Source organism: Tupaia chinensis, unplaced genomic scaffold (assembly GCF_000334495.1).
Source record: "Tupaia chinensis unplaced genomic scaffold, TupChi_1.0 Scaffold150006_1, whole genome shotgun sequence".
Classification (NCBI taxonomy): Eukaryota; Metazoa; Chordata; class Mammalia; order Scandentia; family Tupaiidae; genus Tupaia; species Tupaia belangeri.
Window position 1 is genome coordinate 4,435,002 of NW_006209847.1, and position 14,556 is coordinate 4,449,557.

The window sequence follows — 14,556 nt, forward strand, 5'->3', positions numbered from 1 at the left end:
GGGGGAGACCAACGGGAAGGGGCGGGGGGGGGGGAGAGAGGTGGGAGAGCAGTTGCCCCCCCCAGGCCAGCGACCCAATTAATGGCTTTGCGTGGGGCCAGGCGGCCTGGTCACAAAGACCCCTTTGTCCAGCTGCCTCACACCCCCGCTCCCTCCCCCCCAGGAGAGAGAATTGCCGAGATGCTAAGACGTTTAGAGGCACTAAGCTGCCAGGAAGCGTTGGGCTGGGGGGCAGGCCCCAGTTATTCTTTCTCCTCCCTATTTCCACCGAGAACACGAATGTGCTGTCTATCCAGCTTCCCCCACAAAGGAGGAAATAGCATTTGTTCTGGAAAAACCTAGAAAAGAGGTTTCTCTTCTGGAGGTGGGGAAATGAGGAGGTCCAGCTTCTATAATAGCCGAGAAGGAAGTTCAAGTCCTAGGTTTTTGAGGTTCTTTGCTGTTTTTGAAACTGAAAAAGTATTTAAACATTAGCAAACTTGGACATGCACTATCTGGGAAAAGGGGTGTGAGTGGTAATCACAGTCGGTCCCAGGCCGGCGTTCTGCACCCCACCCCAGGAGCTTAGAGAACACGTGCAGAACCAACCAAAGGAGAAAAATCTTCCATAAACTCCCTGGCTCCACACTGCCTGCCACGAGTGAACGGGAACCAGATGTGACTACTCTTGCAGGCAGATGTTTTCCAGTGTGCATATGGCACAGGACACTTACACACACACACACACACACACACGACTTCCCTCCCCCATGGCCTTGCTCAAGTCCTTGCAAAAGCAGCCTCTTGCTCCAGAGGACAGGAGACCTCCCCAGGACAGCAGAAGGGGAGTCAGTATTTTCTGCAGGCCTTAGGCTGTCTTCCCCTGTTTCAGGGACCCCTGCCCAGTTGCTCACACAGATCCACAGGGACCTCTGGGGCAAAGGCAGCAGAGCTAATGACCTGAGCCCCAGGCAGGAAGAAGTCTGATTTATCCTAATACAGCCTCCTCAGCCTGATGGCGTTCCCACCAATCACCTTGGGAAGGACAGATTGCCAGAGAAGGAGAAACCTAAACAGGTTTAGGGCCCTTCAAAGACCTGCAGCCCCTGGGGCACTGGTAGGGATGGCAGGTGACCACAACTCTGGGTCTGAAAACCCAGCTCGGTCATGGCATCTCTGCTCCTCTGTGCTCACACGCAGATGTCATGTAGGAAACCCTCTAAAGAAAGGGCTCCATTATTTAAAAAGAAGTGTATGAAAACACCCATCTCTCACTGTAAGGATGAGAAAATAGGCCCTGGAGAGAGGCAGTGACTGGCACAGACACCCGTGGCCAAAGGAAAACGCCTGAGGGTCACAGGGCGTTCTGACCACACTCTGAGCCCAAAGGGCCTGCCAGTTTCACCTGCTGTCTGCCGGGATCCGAGCAGGAGAGCCAGGCAAGGCCCCATCCACAGAACAGGTGCAAGGACAGACCTTGGCCCTCTGATCCCACTAGGTATAACTCTGAGAGCTGAGAATTCCCTGTAGTCCCTGAGACAGGAAAGCGTGGATGGGTTCTTACCTAGGCAGTGGGCCCCCTCATCTGAGCCATCCATGCAGTCGTGGACCCCGTTGCAGAGACGAGACATGGGAATACACAGTTCGGTGCCCAGGCAGTTGTGCTCATTCGGCTGGCATCGCTGGGCCTTACTCTGTGGACCTGGGGCACATGGAAGGGCTGGCATGACCGAGCTGGCTAAGATGGCTGTCTGGCCAGCTGTTCACTGGTGGGAGTGCAGAGGCGGGTGAACTGAGACTAGGGTTCCAGATGCCTGAGTTTTTAGACTCTTTCACCTAGAGCTCTCCTCCACCATTCCCTACCAGGTAGAAGGGCAAACTAGGCCTTCAGCAAAGAACCCACTTCTCAAACGCCCTATGCCTATGGATCCCAATGCCTCAGTCTCCTATGCTCAGGAGACAGGCTGGGGTCAGAGGGAAGCCGACCCCATGGTAGAGGAGCTCGTGTGATACAGACCATCTCCTTCCCTTAGCAGCCCAGGTAACAGCTTCAGGCAGAGCAGTGCCAGATCTTCCAGAACCGCACTGTCTAACACATAGCACCAGATATACATGGCTACTGAGCACCTGAATGTGGCTAGTTCAGGCCAGCAAGTAGTGTGGTGGTTAGGGCGCTAGACTCCCACATAGCCAATCACAGTTTGAGTCCCAGACCTGGTGGCTTGCTTTCTCTCTCCTCTCTCTCTCTCTCCGGTGAGCGCATGTGCCCTCTACAAATTAAAATAAATAAATAAATGAATAATAAATTAAACAAATTATTATTTAAAAAAATAAATAAATATGGCTTATTTAAAGGGAAGTATAAAAACACACTAGATTTTGAGGCCTGCAGATGGTGTGAAAGTTAAGGTGGCTGAGTCCTACATGGCCAACTACATGGTTTGAGTCCCAGACCTGGTGGCTTGGAAAACATCAGGTGCATGTGCATGTGTGCCCAAAATCACAAGAAGAGAGTGGAGTAGGAGGGACTGCAGTGTGCCCATCCCCCAGGGGGATAATTTCTCACTTATGCTCTCTCTCTCTGATGAGCGCATGCACCCCATAGCAACAAAACTAAAGAAAACAAACCCAAAACCCCCTGGATTTTTAAGACAATACCCCTCTTCCCAAAAGACAAAAAGATCTCTTATAATTTTATATGGATAATATACTGAAATGATAGTATTTTGGATATATTAGAGAGAATAATTTTTTTTTTTTTGGAGAGGTTTTTGCCATAGGGCATGTGCGCTCGCCAGACAGACAGAGAGAGACAGAGAGACAGAAAGCCGGAAATCACCCGCCAGGGGGGATGGCCACACCGCAATCCCTTCTCCACCATTCTCCTCTCGGGATCTTGGGCACGCATGCACACGCACCAGGTGTGAGTTTTAAGCCACCAGGTCCGGGATGCGAACTGCGGTCGACTACATGGGAGTCCAGCGACATAACCATTATGCTAACTGCTGATCCCAGAAAGAATAAATTATTCACGTTAATTTTACCTGTTTCTTTTTACCTTTTTTCTTTTTATTTATTTTTTAAATTGCCAGAGGGTGCATGACCTTGTCAGAGAAAAAGAAAAGCACTCGCAATGGGCTGTGGTCATTCCATCCTCCCTCCTCCATTTCTCCATCCCGAAGGGTTTCAGGGCACACACGCCAGGAGTGTTTTTCAAGCCTCCAGGACCAAGATTCAAACTGTGGTCAGTCATGTGGGATACAGCTCCCACATGGTAACTGCAATTAACCACTAGGAGACAGGGCCATTGCCTTTTTAAAATGTAGCTACTAGAAAATGGTGAAATTAAGTATGTGATTTGTAATCTATTGGATAGCGCTGTTACATATTTCCAACCCTGAAGGAACAGCCTGATGGAAGGATCTGGAAAGGGTGAGAAATTGTGGCCGATCGTTGATATCTCTGGCACTTCTTTCATTGTCCAAGAGGATAAACAAGATAAATAGACCACTGACCATTGGCCCCCAAGCCTGGACAGGGTGTGCGAGTGAGTGTCTGTGTTAGTGCATCAGCCACGTGTGCCTGGGTAGGAGCCCACACGCACAGGTGAGGGGGTGTGTAGTGTGTAGCGAGGACGTATCCGGGTATCTCTGTGTGAACCGGTGCTTTTGGACTCAGTAGGCGAGTTCTCATGTCCTCTGTGAGCGAGTCTGGGGGTGTGTGTGTTCCTGGAGGCATCTGCCTGGGTACAGGTTGTGTTTCTGCATCCGTGTCTGAATGTCGCCTTGGCATGCCACGAGAACATGTCTGTGCCTTTGTCTGTGTGAAGGTAGACACGCTAGGGCCCAGGTGAGTCTGCATGTGACCGTTATGGGTCTAGAAGTAAATATAAGAGAGAACAGCGTCAGATGTGTAACACGGGGGTTTGCATCAAACTAAAGAATGGACAAGGAAAGGGCCAGATCTGGCCTCTGCTCACCCAAACATCAGGGTCAGAAATGTGGGGGGAGGGATCAGCAGATGGTGTAATGGTTACTTCGCTGGACTGCCACGTAGTTGACCATGGTTTGAGTCCTGGATCCGGTGGCTTAAAAACTCACACTGGGTGCGTGTACGTGCATGTCCAAAATCCCAAGAGAAGAACAGAGGAGAAGGGATGCAGTGTGGCCATCCCCTCTACAGGGTGATTTCTCGCTTCCTGTCTCTGCTTCTCTCCACCTCTCCGGCGAGCACTCTATAGCAAAAACCTCTTTAAAAAATATGTGGGGGAAGGGCTGGCAGATGGTGTCATGGTTAAGGCAGCTGAACTCCCACATGGCTGACCATGGTTTGAGTCCCAGACCTCGCAGCTTGCTTTCTCACTTTCCTTCTCTCTCTCTGATAAACTTCAATAAAATAAAAAATAATGACAATGAATAAAATTAAAACTAAAAGAAATGTGGGGGAAAAGGTGAATCAGATAAGAAGACAGTCCAGGTTGAACCACCCCATCATAGGTCCACTGGCCCAACACCACCCTGCCCTGCCCCACCCGTTCAGGGCAGGGTGTGGAGGTGAGGTAGAGAGAACTGATGGCTCCCTCTCAGGCCTAAATTATCCTCGGTAATTATGGGTAGGGGCATGAGAAGAGGACCTGGGATGGGACTGGAGCAGGATAAAGCCAGGAGAAAGAACAGAGACAGATCTAGGAGCACAGGGTCGCCTAGATCCTGGCCCAGATTAGCCAGGCATGGGAGAGGCTGAAGGTGGAGACCCCAGGACTTTGCCAGCTGCCCAGGACTCTGGAGTCTGGCCAGCAAGTCCTCCACCCCCATTGGCACCGTAAAGGCTGGGCGGGGACCTTTCTTCCAGTTTAAACAGCTGCCTCCGATTACACCACTTATTGGGGGCAGGGGAAGGGGGGGTGAGTAGCGGGAAACTCATGGGGTGGGGCTTCTAGTGCACAGACTGAGCAAGAGCTGGTGGCCTTTGGCCTGGGAACCTAAGGACAGAGGGGATCAGGCAAGACCTGGGGGCGACTCACCAAGGTCCAGGGAGGCTCAGAGGTAGGACGGAGGGGGAGGAGCAGGAAAGGAAGGGAAGCCGGGTGGGCCATGTCCTAGCAGCATCTCCCAAAGAGCACTGCCTGACAGGCTTGCGGAGGGGCTGAGGGAGGGGCGATCTGGGGGCTCTTTCTTTCTTTCCTTCCTTTCTTCCTTCTTTCTTTGTTGTTGTTGTTGTTGTTATTATTATTATTATTTTTAGAGAGAGATTTTTGTCATAGGGAGTGTGAGCTTGCCGTTGAGACAGAGAGACAGAAAGCAAGAAATCACCCCCCGGGAGGGATGGCCACACCACAATGCCTGCTCCCCCATTCTCTCTGTATCTTGGACATGCACGCATATGCACCCGGTGTGTTTTAAGCCGCCAGGTCCAGGCTCTATCTGTGATCGACTACGTGAGAGTCCAGCAACATAACCATTACGCCATCTGCTGGTCCCCCAAGGGGCCATTTCTAAGCACGCCAGGCACCATGTGGGGCACTCCAAAGAGCAAAGTGAAGACAGTTTTAGCTGTGTCATGGGCAAACACAGTCAGAGCAAGGTCCGCGCTAGGGTGCAGATGGCCTGTTCTTGTCCCAGACATCTGCCAAAGGAACAGGAGTTAGACGCAGGTTTAGGGAGAGGGATCCAGAAAAGGTACTTACAGATCTCGGGGGCCTCATCAGATCCATCCGGGCAGTCCCTCTCACCGTCGCACCTCCAGCCCTTTGAGATACAGGTGATTTGGTCTCTGCAGGCGAACTGCTTGGGGCTGCAAGTCTTAGGTACTGGAGACGAGAAGAGGGGCATAAATGAAGGCTGGAGGTCAACTCTGTGGCCCTAAAGGTCCCTGAGACTCCTCTTTCCCCAACATCCTTCCCAAGCCAGTATATGTGCCTGGGGGAGGGGAGGGGCTGCAGGCCACATTTTTTTTTTTTTTTTTTTTTTTTTGCAGAGGTTTTTTGCTGTAAGGTGTGTGCATTTGCCAGAAAGACAGAGACAGACAGACAGACAGAGAGACAGAAAGGGAGAAATCATCTTCCAGGGGGAATGGCCATGCCACAATCCCTTCTCCATTCTCCTCTCGGGATCCTGGGCACACACGCACACGCGCTTGGAGTGAGTTTAAGCCACGGGGTCCAAGACTCGAACCGCAATCGACTACGTGGGAGTCCAGCGACACCCAGTCACTACACTATCTGCTGGTCCTTACCGGCCACTTCTAACCAGTGCACCTGCCATGGGAGAGGGGATCCAAGGACACAGCACTGCCCACCAGCCAAGGCTGCCCATCCAGTGTGCCCTTTCCTCTTCAGGGTAACAGCCCTGCTCTTCTTGGTTATAGACCCTAGCACCCCCTGCTTTACTGACGTATAGTAGTAGTGGAGGCGCAGCATGTAGGCCGTTGACACATTTTCTGTTTCTCCTCTTCTAGCTCCCCCTAGAAGCTATCTCTCCTAATCTCTCCACTTCTCTGTCCCTGGGACACTCCTGGTCCCTGATCCATGACTCTACCCATCCCCAATCCCTGGCCAACATGCTCCAGATGGGAACTGTGTGTGGGGAATGCCCTTGGCGAACACAATGGCAGCTCCGAGACGGTTCCGGCAGAGTACAGACGGCAAGGCGAGGCGGGCTAGAGTGGGCCAGGGTGGAGACCACTGACTTGGCTTCAATTCTCTAAGGACACAGCTGCCCTTGCTGGTTAGACCTCAGGGGGGACTTCCAGTAGATGCCTTTAGAGATCAGGTATGTCTAGATTGTTCAGGACAATAGATCTGGAGAGTGGAGACAGGGGTGCTAGGAGGACCTCTGGGAGCTGGCTTCGGCTCAGTCATCCTACGAAGTTACTGTCTCCAGGACCTCTTTGCCTGCCTTCCCCCCCACTCCTACCCCATTGTTTTTCCTCCCTACCCAAGGAGGAATTAAGAGCGGTGATGGGGGGAGGGGGAAGCAGGTGGCAAGGCAGCTGAGGTGCTGGGCTGGCCCACCACCATTTGAGTCCTAGACCTGGCACCTTGCTTTCTTACTGTGCCTCTCTTTTTGGTGAGCGCACGTGTCCAATAGCAAAGTAAAATAATAATGATGATGATGATAATAATAAAATTAAATTAAAAAGGAAAAAGAATGGAGACAGTGAACTCACTGCTGGGGCTGTGGTGAGTTAGTTCTGTCCGTGTATCTTATTTAATCTTCCCAGCAGTATGACAAAGCAGGGATAACTAACACCACCATTTCACAGATGAGGCATTGAGGCCTGCCCAGGGTCACGTCGCTGGCAAACTGACAAAACCAGGACTCAAACCACTCAGCTAACTCAAAACTCTTAACTAGAGCTATCCACGCAGGCCTCCCTGTTCATACGGAGGGACACCCAGGAGTGGCTCCTCCCCGTCTGTCCCCACACCCTCCATGGGAGAGAAGACGCCCACCCGCCTCTGCCCCCACCTGGGCACGGGCTCAAGGTCGAGGCCTTGGCCCATGTCAATTCCACTTCTTTTTGGTTGGCACACACTGAAGGCCAGCTCTGTGCCAGGCACTGTACTAGGCATTGGGGTGCCTAGGAAGGGTGAGAGGCCCCCCACCCGTGGGGAGGGGGCCACAGTCCTTTGGGAAGACAGCTGTGCACAACTCACTCAGTCGCAGGGCAGAGGCAGAGTATAAGGGCTCTGGAAAAGGGAGTCCCATGGGGGCCACACCGAGGTGCCCCCTCCCTAATGCCCAGCTCTGGCAGAGGAGACTGCACTCAGGCCCCTGGCCAGGAGAGCCGGGTTCAGGAAACACATCAAGGATGGCCTGGCCAGCCCCCCATCCCCTCCCCTACCCCCCACCCTGAGCTGGGAATAAAGGCCCCTTGAGGAGGTGGATAATGCTGAGTTCATTGCCCCACTGGGCCAGCTGTGAGGTCTTCCCGGGAAACACAGCCCGCCAGCCTAGTTAGCATGCCGGAGAACCGACTGCTTCCCCTGGCCAGCCGAGGCGGCGGAGGGGGCAGAGGGGGGGCTGGAATGGGACTCAGGCAGATGGGATGTTTGGAGCCCAGAATTGGACCCCATGCCACCACAGGCCCCACAGCCCTTCCTCGCTCCCTCACCTGGGCTTTAGTCCATGCCCCCACTCCTCCCCAGGGCAGGATTCACAGCCAGGGCCTGAGGTCACGGGTTGGTCACTCTAACCTCCCCTCCATCCCACATCCCAGCCATGGTCCCCCCTCCTTTGGCCCCTACTCAGTCCCCCTGCTGTCCCCCACCCCCATTTTTGGCCTGAACTCGACAGAGGAAACAGCAGCTGGCAAACTCCAAAAGCTGGAATGAGAGAGATTCACAAACCAGATGTGTTCTAGGAGGGCTGGTGTGGGGGATGGGGAGAGGGGGAGGAGAGGGCTCAGGGCCTGTGCACAGCACCTCCTCAGGCCAGGGACAGAGACGGGGCTGGGGGGCCAGGGCAGCGAAGATCTAGGAGAGATACGTGAAAGAACTTCCTTCGTGTCAGCGATGGTGGAGAGAGCCCCAGGAATCTCCAGTGAGAAGGCTGAGGTCTGTCTTTGATTTCCTTCAGGGGGAGAGGGGAGGAAAGAAACAAATAACCTACTTTGGGGCAGTCTACACAGCCAGGGAAGCCTCACTGAGCAGGGAGGGAGCTGTGGGGGTGGGTAGGAAACACATAATCTGCTTAGAGGTGAGGCCACCTCCACTCCCCTCAGCTGAGCTTCTGCATCAGAATCCAGCACCCAGACAACCCACCTGTGGCCTGCAGTGTAGAGGAGGGAATAACTGCCCTAGATTTGGGGACAACTAATGGTCCCCCACTTGCCACCCCTCATGAGAACTGGGGCTTCTTAATGACACAAGCTAACGCTTTGAACATGGTCACTGGAAACACTCTAAGTATTAACTCATGAAGAGCCCCACAGCCTGTGAAGGGCTGCAGTACCCAGGGGACGGAGAGGAAACTGAGGCACGGAGTGGTTAGCAGTGGAGTGGGTGGTTCCCGCGTGCGTCATGAGGATGGAGCTGGATTCAAAAGGGAAATGGCAGAGAGGACTCTGGTTCTCCAGCACTGGGAGTGGGGAGAAGGACCAGGACCACCTGAAGGGTGGCCTTCAGGGCTCTGCAGAGAGGAGGGGAGGGAAGGAGGAGAGAGTAACTAGAACGGGACAGAAGCTAGACGGGGGAGAAGAGGAGAGCACTGGAGAGGGAGAGCGAGCGAGGGTGCAGGAAGAACACCAGGACACAGGGGCCGTCTGTTCTCAGCTTTGACTGGGGATGAATGTGACCGCCATGCTAACTTGGCCAACACCCTGCCCCCCCAAAACCCAGGCGCCCAGCCCAGCCATGGCCCCCCGGGCCACCAAGCTGAAGCCAGGGCAGGAGGTGTGGGGTTGGGTGTGCGTCCAGACACAACACGGAACCCACTGCCCTGCTCGAGCCTTGGCTGGTATCCTCTGTCCCATTCTAGGACTTTGGGGGGTGGGCCTGAGAATGGGGGAAAGAATGCCTGGCCAGAGAAGAAAGGGTGACAGGGAAGTCCAGGCCCTGAAGGAGTTCTCGCCATAGGAGGGAGACATACCCTCATAACTCCTTGGGAGAAGGGGCAGGGGAGAAAGGTGAGACCTCAGCCGTACTCCCTGAAATACGTGGGGATCATGAGAGACATCCTTGGGGCTCATTTCGAGAGCAGACAGGGCAGTGGGAGAAACAGGCTCTCCCTCTGAGATTGGTGGGGGCTTGTTTTCTAGGGGAGCCACATGATCTAAGGGCACAGAGGAGCCCGGGGTGCCCAGGGGCTGAGAGGCAGAGACTACAGGAATCTAAACTTTCAAACACGTGGGGGTGGGGCAGCAAGGGCCTCCCAGACCCAAACCAAGAGCTTTTCACTGAATTTTATGTATTTTGGGTGTTACCCGGTGGCTCCTTCCCGCAGCTCAGTGAGGCTCAGACACATTTTTGTCATTCCTGAGTCTGGGACTCTGCTTTGCGGCCTGGACAGATGGACGGATGGGTGGCTTGGACTGGCAGGGGAGGGGCAGGGTCTCCCCCTTCCATCCTGAGTCAATATTGACTCAGCAAGACATTAGCCTGACCCGTGACCTCCCCACCATCTTTTCCTTTCCCCACAGATAAAATCCAGACCCCTCAAATGCCTTCAGAGGTCACCGTATCTCTTACCAGACCTTCATAAGCCCTCTCCACCTACCCTCCAGCCCCCACCTCCCCCCACATGGCCCATGCACACCAAAAAGAAATGCACTGAGACCCTGACCCATTCCCCATCTTTCTCCAGTGCTTAGGCTGCTGATCGAAAGGAAGTTCTGCTAGAAATCTAGCCTCTCTCCTTCCTTCTGAAATACCCCCGATTCAGCCCACGACGTGTATCAAGTTCTTTTCTTCCAGACACATTCTCTCCAAAACTCGTTCCCAAAATTGGAGGAGGGGGAAGAGATAGGAATGTGTAGGAAAGTGAAGGGGGAGCGCTCACAATCGAACTGGGCATTCTAGGTCTGGCTGGGAGAGGAAAAATAACTCCAAAAGGCAAGGTAAGGGCTAGGGGCAAGTAGGAATACCCAGGGGAGCCTCCTGCACCCAGGTAACTCCGGGGACACCCTGCACAAAGGTGAATGGAGCCAGATGGAGAAAACTAAGGCAAGCGACAGAGTTTAAAAGAGTCAGAGCAGAGAAGGTGACAAGAAATGGGGAATAAGAGAAATGACCCAAGAGGATGACAGACAGAGAGGTTTGGGAAGATGGAGAAGGCACACGCTGATGACAGACAGACAGACAGGAAGGAGGCTCAGTACAGAGCTTGCCAAGAGGATGACACAGTTGTCCTGGGATGAACTCAGAGAATGACAACCCCCCTGAGACTCGGAGTGGGGTGAAGAGCAGCATATACCCTCCTCGGGAGACAAAGTCTCAGCCCTAGCAGTGCCTGACCACAAGAGACCCAGAACAGGAGCCAAGGCCGCCTGTGGAGCCAGGGCCGGTAGAAAGGCTACAGCTCTTCAGCCAAAGTAGCCAAGGCTGGGGAGAAACTCTTGTCTCCCTTGGGGGAGCCAGAGGGACACATGTCTCTTCTCCCACACTCCTCACCTCTTTCCTAGGGAGGTTTTACGTGGGTGCCTGAGGCCACGGCACCGGAAACACTTCAGAGCCAACTGCTTCCTTCTCCAAACAATGCAGGATCCTGCTAACCAGGCTGAAATCTGGGACAGAACACACAGGTTCCCTGAATGCTCACGCCGGCACCGCCAAGTTGGGGGCCCTGGCACAGTTCCACCAAGGTGCATCCAGATTTCCCAGGGATAGTAGTCCCCCATCCAAAGCTGGAGGATCAGAAGGGTGGACAGTCCAAGAGGTGGGGAGGGCCCTGAGAAGAGAGTACAAGGCAGGGGTCAGGGGAAACCACCCCTGGACTTGGGGGTTCTGTGTGTGAGGGCTGACACTGCACAGGAGGAAAGAGGTGAGGCTCAAGGAAGGAACGTCTTCCCTAAGGTAAGGAAGAGTTTGAAGAGTGGGGGCGTTTGGACAGGATTTGACATCCTTTGGAGGCCAGTAATGGGGGAGTGGCAGAGGGCAAAAAAATATGGAGAAAATGGAGGGAGAGGGAGGGAGAATGTGATAGGAAGAAAAGGAAGTCTTGTAAGGCAGCCCCAAACATCACAATGTCCCTCCAATCCCAAGATGACTTTCCTATACATCCTCACTTTGAAAAAGGGGAGACGCTGAATTATCTGAGATGGACAAGGGAGAAAGGAGTTTGGAACCTTCGATCGGGCACCCAGAAGGCTAACCCCCAGCTTCATACCTCACCTCAACTGTTTACTTTCCTAGTAACTGACAGCAAATACACGGCTGGAGGAGGTGTGTGGAGGGGTGAGGGAAGAAGGCAGGCAGTCAGCCGTCTCCGAACCCAACTGCCTGGGCTGCCCTCCTCACCACAACATGTTCCCTCATCTCAGCAGGGCCCCGGATCATCCTTTCCCATTCCCCACCCATCTGTTTCTCCATCCTCCCCAGGAGCAAGTGGGCTCAATGTGGTCATTTGCGGGGAGTGACATTGCACTCCAAAGAGAAGGGGACTCCAGGGGCACTTTCAGGAAAAGGAGAGAAGGCAGGGGAAGGCTCTGGGAGGAGGAGCAGAGGGAGGAAGGGAGGGTGGACAGAAGCTGCCCAGGAGCAGAGAAGACATGTGTCTGCAGGACTCCAGACCAGGGGTAGGGATGAGGGCATACCCTAGGCTGCCTTGGATGGAACAGGACCTGCATCTCTATGCAATTCCGCTTCCCCAAACCCCAGGGTGGGTGGAGCTGAGCTTGCGGTCCAGTTCCCAAGGCAGGAATACTGGTGTGTTTGGGGAAGGGTCCTCTCACTGCTGCCTGGCCAGGACTTGGGCTAGAGTTCTGTCTCAGCAGAGGATATTGTACTGTACTGGCTTGGACAGAGATTTAAAGAAAGGGTAGGAGGCACTTAAGTAGAACATGTCCAGCATCCATCTTCCAATCGCCACCAATGAACTTGGTGTGGCAAACAGGACCTCTTCAGGATCCTGGGGGTGAAGTTTGCTAGGACCCATTCCCATTCCAAACTGGCCTGGCCTTCCCTGCTTTCCAGAGACAGCTTACCTCCATCTACCCTCGCCTTGGGGCTCCTGAGAGTGCATCCCTTAAAAATGTTGTGCTAGCGCTCCCAGAAGCAACTACACCCAACACTCTCTGTCTCCGTTTCCCTCTCACCTCCCAAGGCTGGATCAAAGGGCATGAGAGTGGAGAGAGGCATGGCAGGGGCTGGCTGTGGGGGCTGATCTGGAGACTATTTGGGGCATGTGTCTCCCCTCCTCTTGGGCATCTCTAGGGGAGTGCAGGCAGACGTCCCCAAGACAGCATGATGTCCCCAAGATGGCATGACCAACGGCCACTGGTTTTCTGGCACTGCTGCTTCAGAGCCTCTAACTCTCCTCCCCCAACCGAAGCAAGTTAGGGAGAGGGTGGAGGGGGAGATAATCTGGTTTCAGAGAAAAACTTTCCCAATCCCAGTCTGGCAAGATTTAGAAGCCAGATGAGGGGGTGTAGGATGTTATGGGGCCCAGTTTGTCCCTGTGAGAAGGCTTCTATAAGATGACGGGAAGGGGTGAGATGTCACCCCTCTCAAAGCAGGGACCTGGCCCAGCCCAACCCCATGACCCTAGCTTCAAGCTTGGGCAATATTTGAACCAGTGACTCACAGTAAGAGAAAAAAAAAAAAAGAACAAAAAACAGCTGACAGAAAAAGGGGAGAGAGGGCACCCCATTTCTATCAAAGGACATAGTTCTAGCCCAAACCCAATGCTACATGAGCAAAGTGTGCGTACATAGGATAGAATAGGGGAGAGGCGGGAGCTCTCACGCTTACTAAAGGGGCAGAAAACTGGGGTACGGGGGCATAGCCCTAACCCCCGTCCAACCTCTAACTCTCCTTCCAATTCAAACTGAGATCAAGCTAAGAGCCAGGGAGGAACCAGCTTCCCCTCACCCTCCTACCCCAGCATTCCGGGCCTGTTCTCCAGTCCCCTTCCCCAATGATGACATCTGACGTTTTTTCATCTCAAAGCTCCCAGGAATTAAGAAGGAAAATTCAAAGTCACATAGCATCGCTGGCCCTCCTATCCACCGCCAACACAGCCCTACCCAGGCTACTGACAGAGGCCCTGCGAGGGGGAAGTGGCCGCTTCAGAACCCAGGCTCCTGCGCAGGACCCCGGACCCAGGCTTCCCCTGCCTGGGCTCTGGGGCCCAGATTCCACACCCAAGCCAAGCAGGCGGCCCTCCTTCTCCCCACCCACAGCCTTCCCAGGCTTGCCTGCCCTCTGCCCAGTGGGGCACTCCTGGCCTGGCTCCCCTTAGAGCTTCAGAGGCCACCGCAAAAAGCCCCCCCTTTGCCTCCGTACATTGCAAATCCAGATTCCTTCACAATTCAGATGGAGGTGGGGGGGTGGAGGATGTAGGGGAGGCAAAGGCCCTCCCCGAGAAGATAGGAAGAGAAGGCCTCTCAATCCCAAGATCTGAAAAAGGGGGAACCCTTTTTTCCGTACCCAGGCCCCTGGTCTTTGTCTGGGCTGGGGGGTCCCAGAAGCAGCAGTTGCCCAAGCTGGACTGGGATAACAAAAGACACCCCCTCCCGCAGCTCCCTTCCCCATCCATACGCAGGAGTGGGGGTTGGGGAGGGGGTATCCCCAGGGGTCCAAGGGGGCCGAGGAATCTCACTCACCATCGACAGCGGCCACGACCAGAGCTGAGAGCAGGGGCAGCAGCAGCAGCGGCGGGGGGGGGGGAGCATGGTGTGGGCTGCTGCTTGCATCCCCGCTGGTCCTGCTACTTCTCACCTTCGCCCCCCAGCTGGGGGGTCCCCCTTTTCCTCCTTCCCCCCCTCTTCTATTCTTATTCTTTCCTTCGGCAGAGCGCACCAGGGGCGTGGGTGAAGAGGTAGAGTTCTGAGCCCCTCGGGGAGGGCCTGCTGATGGGGGTGCACCCCCTGTCCCCCAATCCAAACCCTTCACCCCCAGCTTTACTCCTCGCTCCTCCT

The 14,556-nt window shown here is 54.3% G+C and overlaps 1 protein-coding gene across 1 annotated transcript in view; it reads right to left on the bottom strand.

The window, feature by feature from the left end:
* LRP1 (LDL receptor related protein 1) overlaps positions 1-14,556 on the bottom strand; it is a 94,583-nt gene that overhangs the window by 79,830 nt on the left and 197 nt on the right. The window contains 3 exon segments of the mRNA XM_027769638.1: positions 1,544-1,681; positions 5,666-5,788; positions 14,242-14,554. Coding sequence (XP_027625439.1) covers positions 1,544-1,681; positions 5,666-5,788; positions 14,242-14,554 — 574 coding nt within the window.